Raw genomic sequence first — 14,947 nt, 5'->3', positions numbered from 1 at the left:
TGGTTATGTTTTAAAAAAAAAATGTTGACAAGTTATTATATTTTGTTTAAAATTTGTAAAAGTTTAAACCGTTAAACCAATTCGTATCTATCTGTCAATCCGCTCAATCTGTATCCACCAATTCGGCGGACGGATGCAGATTGATTTTTGGATTATTTTTTTCAATTCGCCAATCCGGCAGAGGATGGCGGAATGGAGATTCCCCAACCACAAACCAGATCACAAACGCTCCTATTAATTATTTTAATCTATTTTTATTTTTTAATAAATTATTTTAACCCAACTCTCACCCAAAAATATTTGCTTCGTCTCTTCTTCTCCACTATATTTTTGTGCAATTATTCTTTTTACTACCTTTTTAATTTCTAATTTTATTCCACTAACCCAAAAACTGAGAAATGAAAAAAAAAAAAATCTTAATTTAATAATGAATGTTGAACGCTGTAATAACTAGGTAGCCATTTATAATTTTAAAACATTGCCTAATTTGTTAATGCAATTAAGGTGGAATGCATTAGGGCATATATTTTTTTTCCCATAAAATTTGAGCAAAAACTCATTTTGATATCAAATGTTCCAATAGAAAGTTTTAAAGCTTCATCAAACCACCGGTCAATTGACCAGTGTAATTTTCTTATAAATTTTTGTGTTAAAGTGGTCATCTAAGGGATATTTGATAGTGAAAATCCAACAACAATAGACAATAAATTGATAAAATGCACAGTCGTTCTCAATTTGATGAAAGATTTGAAAAATCCTAAATTTAATGAACCGTTGAAGGATCAAAAAAATAATTTTTTCATCAAATTTAAATTTAATAGACCATTAGAGATGATCTTAGTAATTGCTATCAAGCACAATTGACTAGAAGTTTAATCACTTACTACTTAAAATGACTGGAAATGTGAAAAATGACTTATAATATTTAGTATTTTTAAACCTTACACCAGTATAACGCAAACTAGGTCAAATACCCCTAGTTTAGCACTAGAAATTCAGTAATAACCATTTCAATACTTAATAATTTCACTTTCTCAAATAAACCCCTTTTTTTAAGTATGATAAATAAAAATAAAACCTATTCAAACATAGATTGAATCTGGTGGTGCATTTCCAAATGCGGTCACAATGCTTGATCTATTTTGGATAAAAACCATCTAACAAGTAGAAATTCACTAGGAAAAAAAAAAACCTGTAAAATTTTTTTTTTTCTTTTTTCTTTTTAGGCCTTAGGCAGCAATCTATCTTGCTTAATGGTCAATCTGCCTTGAATTTTGTGATTTCAAAAAGACGCATGATTTAAGATTTCATTCATTGTTGACACTTCGCTAAGTTAAAAATTGGGCTTCTTTTGGGAAGTGTAAAAAATAATAATAATAATAATAATAATAAAACTAGTTTATTGACTTATTAGTTTCTTTGACACATAGTATCTCTCTATTTTTTGTACGTCTTTTCATAATAAGAAAAAAAAAAAAAAACTGTTTTAGCACTTTCCAAAACAACCTTGAGACCTCGTTTGGAAACAAGTTATTTTAGTAATTTTTTAGCTTTTTACGAAACGATATGTGTAGAAAAAAAAAAGAGAATGATGTGACAACTTATAGTGACTTTTTGACTTTTTAATTAAAATATATGGTAGCGTTTGGTAGAATTTTAGAATTATAATTTGATAATAGAGTTGCATTTCGAGTTTGTGAGCTTTGGAATTATGATTTAAGTATGAAAAATTTGTTTGGTTATGAGTTTTGAAAAGAGTTTTGAATAGAGTTTTAGAAGGAGTTTTGAGTTTTTGAAATTAAAAAAAGTTATTTATTCAAAAATTTACAACTCATAACCAAACACACAATCCAAAGTTTTATTCAAAACTCATAAAAAAGTTTTAAAAAATTCGAAAATATTTTTTATTTAAAATATAAAAAAAATAATAGGTGTCAATTGCCCTCAAAAAAATCCAAAAAATAATTTTTATTTAAAATATAAAAAAATAACAAGTGCCAATTGTTAACATAAATTTCAGAACATGAAACTTCATGTTTCGGATCATCTACCATGTATATCATCAAGAAAACAAGACTAAAACGACATACCTGAATCCATCGATGAACGGTTAAACGGAAGCGTCTGATTGTCAATAAAACCTTTGATATTGACTTTGTTAAAGCCTTCTAATCCTTTCCCTTATGTGCCTTATGTTTCTCCTTGAGAGGATTTAGAAAACAAAACAGTATTCTTGTTTTTTCACTCTTGGGAAGGAATAGGGACCATAACCTTTTAAAGGTTGTAATTGGTTTTCATAACTGAAAGGTAATGAAAACCAATAAATTAACCATTATTGGTTTCATAACTGAAAGGTAATAAAAACCAATAAATTAACCATTATTAGTTTCATAACTGAAAGGTAATAAAAAACTAATAAATTAACCATTATTATTATTGGTTTTAAAACTGAAAGGTAATGAAAACCAACTTTAACCAATATGTTTTAATTTCTATTTCTGCCCCTCATAGAAATAGAAATTATACAACTAGTATCTACACATTAGGTCCATAACACATATACCCTTAAGCCTATTAACTAAATTGAATCACTTAAATTGTAGGCTTCTTATAAATGATAACACCACATTTAATTATGTGGTCCCATTGAGACATTATCTAACAATCTCCCACTGGACCACATATGTATCCTGAAAAATGTGCTTAACTTTAGTGAGCTCAGAAATTTGTTATCATAACTTGAGGGTATCCAAACAATCTTTTCCATTAACTATATTAATATAGGATCAAAGCGGTCTTCGTTACATCAATCGTAACTCGACCCACCAATGGTCACGTATACAAATATAGCTAAATGACATAGATCAATCATGGATGCGTAGCATGGAAATTACATGTGATGTGATCCATACATGCCTATGTCCAACTGGTCCTACTTAACTTTATTGAGATCAATACTTCACAATACGTAATAGAGCGTAATAAACTGAATACTTCATTTCTGCAGAAATTAATCTAATTACATAGATAAAACTCAAGGCTGACATAAAGCAGTAATATAAATACAAACTCCCATTAAACCAGAATGTTCTCAAATAGAACAACACCCATATGAGCAGTGTGCTCATGAAAGACCTTGGGTGGTAGTTTCTTCGTAAGTGGATCCGCTATCATGGAGTTTGTCCCAATGTGCTCTATGGAAATCTGTCCACTCTGCACTCTTTCTTTTACAACTAGGAACTTGATATCAATATGCTTTGATTTTGTCGAGCTCCTGTTGTTATTGGAATATAAAACTGCAGACTTATTGTCACAATATATCTTAAGTGGTCTTTCAGTGCCTTCCAAAATACGCAACCCAGTGACAAAATTCCGCAGCCATATCCCTTGGTTTGATGCCTCATAACATGCTACAAACTCTGCAGCCATGGTGGATGAAGCTATGAGCGTCTGCTTTGCAGACCTCCAAGAAATTGCTCCGCCAGCTAACAGATAAATATAGCCTGATGTGGATTTCCTACTGTCTTGGCATCCAGCAAAATCGGAGTCGGAATATCCAATGACCTCTAACTTATCCGATCTCCTATATGTGAGCATATATTCCTTTGTTCTCTGTAAATATCGCATAACACGCTTGACTGCTTTCCAATGATCCATGCCAGGATTACTTAAATATCTGCCTAACATGCCAACTATAAACGCAATATCCGGACGCGTACATACTTGAGCATACATTAGACTCCCTACAGCTGAGGCATAAGGAACCTTCTGCATTTCTTGAATTTCAAGACTGTTCTTCGGGCATTGGCTGAGACTAAACTTGTCTCCCTTAGCAACCGGGGTTTCACCTGATTTACAATTTTGCATGCCAAATCTAATGAGTATTTGTTCGATATAGCTCCTTTGTGATAATCCCAGAAGACCCCGAGAACGATCTCGGAGTATTTCGATTCCTAATACAAAGGAAGCATCACCAAGATCTTTCATTTCAAAATTCTTAGATAGAAATCTCTTGGTGTCATGCAATAAGCTTATATCGTTTGTGGCAAGCAATATGTCGTCAACATATAAAACCAAAAATATGTGTTTACTCCCACTGAACTTGTGATACACACATTCATCAACAACGTTAGTTTCAAAACCATACGAAGTGAGAACTTGATGAAATTTGAAGTACCACTGACGAGAAGCTTATTTGAGTCCATAGAGGGATTTAGTCAATTTGCAAACCATATTCTTTGGGTCTCCTGACACAAAGTTTTCTGGCTGCACCATATAAATTGTTTCTTTAATGTCACCATTAAGAAAAGCTGTTTTGACATCCATCTGATGCAACTCAAGATCAAAATATGCAACAAGCGCCATAATTGTCCTAAAAGAATCTTTCGAAGAAACTGGAGAGAAAGTTTCTTTAAAGTCAATTCCTTCTTTTTGAGTAAAGCCTTTGGCTACAAGACGTGCCTTATACCTCTCCACATTACCATTTGAATCCCTTTTGGTTTTAAATATCCATTTACAACCTACGGGCTTCGCACCAACTGGTAATGAGACAAGTTCCCAAACTTTATTGTCTTGCATAGACTTATATTCTTCATTCATGGCTTCTATCCACTTATGAGAGTTGGAACTTTCCATGGCTTGACGAAAGTTGATTGGATCATCTTTCGACATTCCATTTTCTACCTCATGTTCCTGGAGATATACAATATAATCATCTAAAAATGCAAATCTCCTTTCTCTGGTGGATCGCCTTAATGGCACAGATTCTTGAGGTTGAGTTTGTAGAGTTTGTTCCTCAGGAACAATTACCTCATCTTGAATGGGGGTTTAAACTAGCAATGACAGGTATAGGAACCTGTGATTGGTCAAAAGTAATAGTAGGAAGTGGGATTACTCCTGCTTCCTCCTCAAAGACAATGTCTCTAACTGGATTTCTCCCCCCAAACTCAACATCCTCAAAAAATGTTGCAATTCCCGTCTCAAATATTGACCTATTTGTGGGATCATAAAACTTGTAACCCCGTGATCGTTCGGCATAGCCAATAAAGTAGCTGCTAATGGTTTTAGAGTCCAATTTTCGTTCATGAGGTTTATAAGGCCTCGCCTCAGCAGGACACCCCCACACATGCAAATGTTTTAGACTAGGCTTACGCCCAACCCAAAGCTCATAAGGTGTTTTTGCAGCTGCTTTAGTTGGCACCCAATTTAAGATATAAGTTGCTGTCTTTAGAGCCTCACCCCAGAGGGACTCTGGTAAAGTAGAATGACTGATCATACTTCTTACCATATCCTTAAGAGTCCGGTTTCGTCTCTCAGATACACCATTCATGCTAGGTGATCCTGGCATGGTGTATTGTGGGACGATTCCACATTCCTCCAGGTATTGTGCAAACGGTCCTGGACGTTGTTCACCTGATCCATCATATCTGCCATAGTATTCACCACCACGGTCAGACCTGACACTTTTAATCCGTTTGTTGAGTTGTAACTCAACTTCGGCCTTAAATCTTTTGAATACGTCTAAAGACTGTGATTTCTCATGGATAAGAAATAGATACCCATCTCTGGAATAATCGTCTATGAATGTGATAAAATATTGTTGACCATTCCAAGACGCCATAGGGAATGGGCCACAAATGTCCGTATGAATTAGTTCTAAGACATCTGTAGTCCTATGGGCACCATATTTCTTTATTTTGGTCTGTTTTCCCTTGATACACTCAACACAGACATCAAAATCTGAAAAATCAAGAGAGTCCAAAATTCCATCAGACACAAGGCGCTCAACTCTAGATTTAGAGATGTGACCTAGGCGTTTGTGCCATAATGAGGCTGAATTTTCCTTAGTTAATTTACGCTTTGTACCTCGTGATTCCACGTGCAAGGTTGCATTATAAGATGCAATAGTTTCGAGCAAATATAGATTATCAAACACATTAAGTAAACCAGTACCAACAACATTGGAATTAATAGACATACTAAACTTCATATTTCCAAAAGAACAATAATATCCCAATTTGTCCAATACAGAAACAGAAATTAAATTCCGTCTAAAGGACGGTACAACAAAAGTGTCTAATAAATCCAAATAATAACCAGTTTTCAGTAATAATCTAAAGTGCGCTATTGCCTGCACTTCTATCGACTTGCCATCACCCACAAAGATGTATCTTTCAGCATCAGTTGGCTTTCGGTAGTTCAGGCAACCCTGTATAGAAACACATATGTGAGTAGTAGCACCAGAATCTACCCACCAAGTGTTTCTTGGTACTGAAGCTAAATTTATTTCAGAACAGACCAAAACATGAAATGGACCTTTCTTTATACGCCAGGCGACGTATTTGGCACAATCCTTCTTTCTGTGTCCGGGCTTGCCACAAAAGAAACAACCATCCTGCGTTTTCTGTTTCTTTGGTTCCGGACCCTGGGGAATAGCAACTTCCTTTCCCTTATGCGTTCTTTTGCCCGTATGCTTGGAGGTGCTTGCCAGATGAGCACTTTCAGTCCTTTCTTGCTTCAATCTCTCTTTCTCTTGCACACAAAATGAAATGAGCTCATTGAGAGTCCATTTCTCCTTCTGGCAGTTATAACTGACCTTAAATTGGTTAAATTGTGCAGGAAGAGAGATGAGAACTAAATGCACGAGCAAATCATCAGATAGGTCGAGCTTTAGTGCCTTAAGTTTTGAAGCAAGATGAGACATTTCCATGATGTACTCGCGAACATTACCCTTGCCTTTATACTTTATTGAAATCAAGCTTGCTAAAAGCGTGCTTGTTTCAGCCTTATCGTTTTTAGCAAAACGCTTTTGAATTTCTAAAAGAAATTCACCGGCAACGGTAACATCCTCTGTTATTGCACCCCGAAAAACTTCTGGAATCCCACGCTTCATGATCATAAGACTTATCCTGTTAGAACGATCCCACTTTTCAAAGTACACAGTTTCCTCAGGAGTACTTTGTGCAGTGAGAGCATTCGGTTTTGGCATCCTTAATGCCAAGTCTATGTCCATGTAGCCGAGAACAATCAATATGTTCTCTTTCCAGTCCTTAAAGTTTGTTCCATTTAACATTGGAACATTGTTCATGTTGGCAGAGATTGAAGTAGTCGACACTAAAGCTGAATCGAAAAGAAAATAAAAGGAATGCTCACATTAAGTTACCAAACAGATAATCTCTAAATAAATTAATTTAATGACAACATCTCAAGATACCTAGCACAACATTAATACCAAACCTTTGGGTAGTGATATTAACTGTAAGTGGTATTCTTGTTGTAATGATCAAACATTGACAATAAGTTATGTCAAATAACAAATCTATCTTTTGATAGATTTATTATTCACATTAGGTTTTCTTGACAATTGGCACATGTTTATCACCACAAAATGTGTGTGTAATTCTGCCAAGTTTTAATCATGTCTTTGGACCGATAAATACCCGCATGAGATACACAGACATGAACTTCAAAACATTCCATATAAAACAATCTAGACAAGAGAGATCACTTTTGTGACATCTTGTTTGAATTGACTTATATTTAGAACATTTGAAAATTAAATTTCCGTAGACGTTGTATGAAATTACATTAAATTTAAAGATTTCTAAATTTGTTACCCCGTATATGTTATATAATCTGCAGCAATCCCAATTATATACATATATATATAAATACATGATGTTCACCATTTGAAAAATGAACCCCCCATCCGAATTATGTTCCATTTCCAGAAAACAAAACAGAATTTGCAGCAGAGGGAAAAACAGAAATACAAAAAACAGAATCTGATTCCAAGAAACTAAATAGGATGAATAAAAGCATATTTATTCTGATAATACACATGATATAACCGCTCTGATACCACTTGTTAACATAAATTTCAGAACATGAAACTTCATGTTTCGGATCATCTACCATGTATATCATCAAGAAAACAAGAATAAAACGACATACCTGAATCCATCGATGAACGGTTAAACGGAAGCGTCTGATTGTCAATAAAACCTTTGATATTGACTTTGTTAAAGCCTTCTAATCCTTTCCCTTATGTGCCTTATGTTTCTCCTTGAGAGGATTTAGAAAACAAAACAGTATTCTTGTTTTTTCACTCATGGGAAGGAATAGGGACCATAACCTTTTAAAGGTTGTAATTGGTTTTCATAACTGAAAGGTAATGAAAACCAATAAATTAACCATTATTGGTTTCATAACTGAAAGGTAATAAAAACCAATAAATTAACCATTATTAGTTTCATAACTGAAAGGTAATAAAAAACTAATAAATTAACCATTATTATTATTGGTTTTAAAACTGAAAGGTAATGAAAACCAACTTTAACCAATATGTTTTAATTTCTATTTCTGCCCCTCATAGAAATAGAAATTATACAACTAGTATCTACACATTAGGTCCATAACACATATACCCTTAAGCCTATTAACTAAATTGAATCACTTAAATTGTAGGCTTCTTATAAATGATAACACCACATTTAATTATGTGGTCCCATTGAGACATTATCTAACACCAATTGCTCTAAGGAGAAAAAAAATAAAAAATGAAAAATGAACGCTGTTCCAGTCAACCGGTCAGACGTCTCGGAGAATATAACTGGTTAGACGTGTTTTCAAAAGTGGGTTTGAAATCAATTTTTGAAAGCTGTAACCAAACACTACACTCAAACCAAGAGTTAGAAATGTGATTTGAAAACTGTGATGACCGGTTTCGTATACGTCACTTCACTTATAGTCCTTTTTGGGTTTGTTGTGTTCGAAAGCTTTTTCTCAACTTTCGGTCCATGTTTATTCTAGGTTTGAGTGTCACTTGTTTTGGAGGGTGCTCGATTGAGTATGGAGTGTCTGGAATCGAACCAGAAAAAAATTCTGAGCAAGAGGACCAAGGCTGCACATGCAGGGCCTTGGGCCGCACGTGTGAGAGAGGGCCGCACGTACGGGGGATGAGGCTGCACATGCGGGGAAGTGCAGGCATTTGAACATTACACACTGCATTATATGCAGGTACGGAGGGGGAATGCGATAAGGTGCCACACGTGTGGGGGTCAGAGCCGTACCTGCGGACGGGCCTAAGTCCGTAAAGCTCTGTTTTTCTTCTCTTTTTGGGCTGTGTGTGTCACTTTTCCTATATCACTCTCTCACTAAAAACACACTACTCTCCCTTCTCTCTACATTTCATACCCCAAAACTCTTCAAACTCTTGATCCCCTTAGATCCATTGCATCTTCAACCCAAGTTCCTTCATCAAAGTTGAAGAACACCTCAAGAGCTAGATTGTGTACGGTGGAGATTGGGTTTTGGCACCATTGATTTCAAGGGTTTCATCTCATTTTCTTCTTCAAAACATGAGGTAGTAACTTCTTTGAGTTATATATACATGTCTATGCAAGGTTAATGTGATTTTGGAGCTTTCTTAAAGACATTATAAAAAGGTTTTGGTTTTTAGCTCAAGAAGTTAATGGTTTTGCAAAAGAAATCCATCTTTTGTTTCATTGAAAGATTTTCTTGAATAATTGAAGCTCATTGTCATAAAAATGATGTTTTTGGTGAGATTTTACCAAGAAATTGAGAAATGCATTGTTTCGGTGAAAAACCTAGAAATTTGGGGGGTTTGTTGGATGTTGAGAAATTATGATTCTACTTGTGTTAAATGAATGTTCAAATGGAGATTTCATGACATTAGATGTAAAATGTCAAATTTCTTAGTATATGCGAAATTAGTAAATTTCCTTGGAATCTATTGTATATGTAGATATGTATATGAATCTTGAAATGACAAAATGTTGAGACCTTATGAGATGTGGAAATGTTGCAACACTTGGATAGAGGTAAAAGTTCATGAATTATCCGTGTTAAATGTATTGGAAAAAGAAAGTGGAAATTGTGATCGCAAATGGAACAATTGTGGGGAAATTATTTTAATGGTTGCATGATACATCGCATGGGTAATCACTACATGGCATGGTTAATTGTTGCATTGCATGGATAACTGTGGCATTGACATTTCAATATATAGCTAGTTATAATTATTGAATTGGGATTTGAAACTTGCATTGAGAAAGAATTATTGAGAAATGAGAACTATTGTAATGTCTTGGGATAAATATGTTAGTAAATCCGGATAGGAGGTGTAGATGGAATTGATTAAATTGGCCTGAGTGTCCGGGGTGAAAGACCGAAAACACGCGCGGAGGAGGTACTACTTCCTTTCCGGTTAGCAACCGGTAAAGTAGGTTTTTGATAGTGCTAGTTATGCCTACTTGCAGATACCAACCCAGGGATTACCTAAGTTGTATTTACCGCCCCAATGAATTAAACAGCAAATTTCTAAATTGTAAAGAATTTCAAGTTAGCGTTGTGCATGGTGGTTTTCAAAAAGATGTAAACGAACTCTTTTTTTGGGGCGTAGCATGGCATGTGCATTTCATATTGGGAATTCTTGCATAAACGTATATACTTTGTTAAGATTTCTCTACTGGGCTTTATGCTCACCCCTATGGGACTTTAGTGCAGGAAAAGATGTGGTGAACCCGCCAAACTAGGGCGTGGGAGTATGTTTTGAGAGTATAAGGCTCTTTTGTTGTGATTAAAATTTTTGCAAGCCAAGGGCTATTCATGTGTGGGTCCGAAAGACCATTTTTGTGTAACCGGGCTTAAGTCTTGGAATATGTAAGCCTTCAAGGGCATTTTATTTATTTTGGGATTTGATGTTCTACATGCTATAGATTCATGTATTTCTATATCATTGAATGTATAATTCGCATGTGAGACTTCCGTACAAACCTTATTGATTAATGATGTAAAGGTTGGAGAATTGCTATTATTCTTTAATGGATGTTGGTTGATGTACCTAATTTGTGTTGGGTGATTTTAAGGCGTTACAACTTGGTATCAGAGTTATCGGGTTTGAATACTTGGGGCTCACGGGGAGTGGTTGTTATACCACGGTGGGTTCATTTCACATGATTAGGTGATGTTTCGGATTTTGTGATTATGTGATAACATGTTTATGTGACTATATGGGTATGAGATTGGACTTTTGGGATGTTATCTGCGCCTATTAAATTCCTTGAGGTCTCATTAGAAGGATATTTGATCAATACTCGTTCTATTAAGAATTCTTGGTTTTTCACGAGATGAATCTCATCACAAAAGAATAATCCGTATATGCTTACGTAACTAAGTGCTAACGTGAAGTGGAATTGAATTGTTTGTGTGGTAGAACATATATGGAATTGTTGTAGTCAAACTTGTGAGGCAAGTTGCGAGCACATTTGGAATTATGTGCTAAATTGTTTATCTTGTTCCTTAAGTAGGATGTTAGGAAGGGGTCAAACCCGTGGTGGTAGAGGTGGAAGGTGTGGTAGAGCTCGCAGGGGGGGTGCATAATATGGCCGAGCAAGTGGGGCAAGCAGAAATTCCAAGGGAAATGGGTCAAGCCACAATGGGGAACCCTAGCCTGAGAAATGGCAGGGGCCTTGAGGGTATCGATGAGTATACTGAGGGTAGAGAATCAAGCTAGAGAGAATGTCGTAGAGATGAGGGCGAGCTTTCTCACTAGGGAGTTTTTGCGGGCCAAGCCGGATGAGTTCCATGGTGGCCCCGAGCCTAAGAAAGCAGATAAGTGGCTCGAACAGACAGTGAAGACATTTGAGATGCTTCACATCGAAGGCAGTGAGCTTAGAGTGACTCTTGTGAGTTACTACCTCAAAGGGAATGCAGGCCAATGGTGGAAATACGCCAAGGGCCGAATAGAACCAACATGGGAAGCATTTGTGGTGGTTTTCCAAGACAAGTACCTACCTCCCACTGCTAGGGAGAGGTTGAGGCAAGAATTTCAGGACCTTAAGCAACTCAATATTTCCGTGGCCAAGTTTGAAGCAGCCTTCTCTAGTTTGTCCCGGTTTGCACCGGAGTTAGTGGCAATGGAAAAACGTCGTTGCATTGAGTTTGAGAAGAAACTAAGAACAAAAATCTTGTTCAAGGTTGCCGGGAACATGATCCGGAATTATGATCGACTTGTGGAAGCGATGGCACACGTAGAGATTACCGTAGAGGCCAAGGAGGAGAGAATTCGAGGGTCAAGGTCGAGGGGTCAAGGGTCACAAGGGGACTATAGGCCAAACAAAAAGAGAAAGAACACATTTTCATCCTAGTCCCAACCGCAGCAGTCTAGATCCACCTTTCCCTTGCCTAGTGCAGGCCCGGGGAAGAGTGCGCAAAGTGGTTTTTCTTGTTTCAAGTGTGGCCCACTAGGTCACAAGGCCTTTGCATGTCCACAGAAGGGAGGAGGACAACAGATGTTGCCACCACCACCACCACCTAACCGATGTTAAAGTCAATCTCAAAGTAGGGGGTAGGGGCCTACTTGATATCAGTGCAGTCAGCCAGGGCACATAAAGAGAGCTTGCCCGCAGTTGGGAGGTGCATCTGGCATCAGGGTCGAGGCTGACTCAGAGCCACTAACAGGATCACTCAGTCCAGACTTTGCGAGCTAATCAGGGAGCCGTTTCGGCTTAGTCAGTGCAGCAGGCCTATGCTCCGAGAGATAAGTAGGTTGACTAGAGGCCACAGGAGCACGTATATGCTGTTACCGCACCAGAGCAATTGCTAGGATCCTCGGTTGTGAGAGGTATTTTTGTTGTGTGTAATTCTTTGGCTAATGTGTTGAAAGATACGAGTGCGTCTCATTCATTCATATCTACTGCATTTGCGTCTGTATTGGGATTAGAGGTGGCACGGTTAGCATCTCCGCTCAGAGTAGAGTCACCAGTTGGGGGTACAGTTGCCTTAGATGGGAGGTGTCATGGTTGTGAGATAGAGGTTACCAGGCGTCGACTCCCGTTTGCTTTTGTGTTGCTAGACATGTTGAGTTTTGATGTTATTCTAGTTATGGATTATTTATCTTCATATCAAGCAGTGACTGATTGTTTTTGCCAGAGGGTCACAGTGTGCACCTCAAGTGGTGATTGTTTTTACTTTCTGGGGGATAGGGTTGATAAGGTCTTGTCGCCAGTTTTTGACCCTCATAGTAGAAACGAGCTTAGTGGCCTTCTTGCTACTCTCTTGGATAGTGAGAGTGATGAGACTCGTGTTGAGTTGCCAAGGGTAGTTTGTGAATACCCGGACGAATTTCCCGAGGATCTTACTAGTTTGCCACCCCACCAGGAGATTGAGTGAGTGCCTAGAACGACACCAATTTCTATGGCGCCTTATAGATTTGCATCTGTGGAGTTGCATGAGTTGAAGATTCAACTCCAAGAGCTTTTAGACAAGGGTTTCATTCGCCCTAGTACATCGCCTTGGGGAGCGTCGACTTTCTTTGCGAAGAAGAAGGATGGGTCGTTGCGGTTGTGTATTGATTACCGTAAACTGAACCGGTTTACCGTTAAGAACAAGTATCCTTTACCCAGAATAGATGATTTGTTTGACCAACTTAAAGGGTCTTGTTGCTTTTCAAAGATAGATTTGAGGTCAAGATTCCATCAGTTGAGGGTTCGGGAGGAGGACATCCAGAAAACGGTCTTTCGTACGCGTTATAACCACTATGAATTCCTTGTAATACCTTTTGGGTTGACTAATGCACCGGCTTCCTTTATGGATTTGATGAACCGAATTTTAGAGAATACTTGGATCATTTTGTGGTTGTCTTTGTGGGCAACATCTTAATTTATTCAACTTCCGAGGAAGAGCATGAGACTCATTTGAGGGTAGTACTTGACTTGCTTAGAGAGCACCAGTTGTATGCCAAATTTGAGAAATGCGAGTTTTGGCTCACTGAAGTGAAGTTTTTGGGTCATGTAGTGTCAAGAGAGGAAGTATCTGTATATTCTTCAAAAATAGATGCCATGCAGGATTGGGAACAACCCAAAAATATTTTTGAGATTCGGAGTTTCTTGGGATTGGTAGGGTATTATCGATGTTTTGTAAGGGACTTTTCTAGACTAGCCGCGCCTTTGACTAGATTGACTAGAAAAGGGGTCAAGTTTGTGTGGAGTGAGGCTTGTGAAAAGTCTTTCCAACAGCTTAAGGCTAGATTGACTACCGCACCGATGTTGATAATTTCGAAAAGAGGTTTGGGTTACACTGTGTATTGTGATGCGTCTCGGGATGGGCTTGGTTGTGTCTTGATGCAACGGGGAAAGGTTGTAGCTTACGGTTCATGACAATTGAAAACTCATGAGAAGAATTACCCCACCCACGACTTGAAGTTAGCAGCAGTAGTGTTTGCCTTGAAATTTTGGAAGCTTTATTTGTATGGTGAGAATTTTGAGGTTTTCTCCGATCATAAGAGTCTAAAATATTTGTTTTCTAAAAAAGACTTGAATTTATGCCAACGGAGGTGGATGGAATTTTTGGAGGATTATGACTTTAAGTTACACTATCATCCGGGAAAGGCCAACGTAGTGGCCAACGCCTTAAGTCGGAAATCCGTGAGTAGTTTGGTGAGTGTGGCTATTCAGGAATCGGTTATGTTGGGTGACATCAGCAAGTTTGAATTGCACTTGGGTGAGCCCGATGAGGGTGTAACTTTGTTTACCTTGAGTGCTCAACCTACCTTAATTAGTAAAGTTATAAAGGCACAACAAGAAGACCGTGAAGTAAAGTCAATTCGTGATAGAATCTCTAACGGGAAGGAAGAGAAGGGTTTGAACATCCACTCAAATCTGAGTGTACGATTCCTAGACCATTTGTTTGTACGAGAATCTTGTAGAGAGGAAGCGCTTCAGGAGTTCCATCACTCACGCCTTGCGGTACATTCGGGAAGCACCAAAATGTATGATGATCTTAGCCGTCAGTTTTGGTGGAGGGGTATGAAGCAGGATGTCGCTTCCTTTGTGTCAAAGTGCCTTACTTGTCAACAAGTGGAGGCTGAACACCAAAGCCCAGCGGGTTTGTTACAACCCTTACCGATAGCCGAGTGAAAATGGGA

General features: G+C 37.6%; 1 protein-coding gene across 1 annotated transcript; it reads left to right on the top strand.

Moving 5' to 3' along the window:
- The first annotated feature begins 11,480 nt into the window (after positions 1-11,480).
- On the top strand, positions 11,481-12,170 carry LOC145814708 (uncharacterized). The gene has a single exon (XM_082911713.1). The coding sequence runs from the start codon at positions 11,481-11,483 to the stop codon at positions 12,168-12,170; it is 690 nt and encodes a 229-aa protein (XP_082767839.1).
- Positions 12,171-14,947: the final 2,777 nt, after the last annotated feature.

This window comes from Camellia sinensis, unplaced genomic scaffold (genome assembly GCF_055761805.1).
Source record: "Camellia sinensis isolate YWXY unplaced genomic scaffold, ASM5576180v1 Unanchor12, whole genome shotgun sequence".
Classification (NCBI taxonomy): Eukaryota; Viridiplantae; Streptophyta; class Magnoliopsida; order Ericales; family Theaceae; genus Camellia; species Camellia sinensis.
Note: the sequence above shows the minus strand (reverse complement) of the source record. Positions and strands in the feature narration are given on the sequence as shown.

Excerpts from the sequence above, each read along its gene's own strand:
- LOC145814708 (XM_082911713.1), top strand. The coding sequence starts at position 11,481 with ATGGCAGGGGCCTTGAGGGTATCGATGAGTATACTGAGGGTAGAGAAT.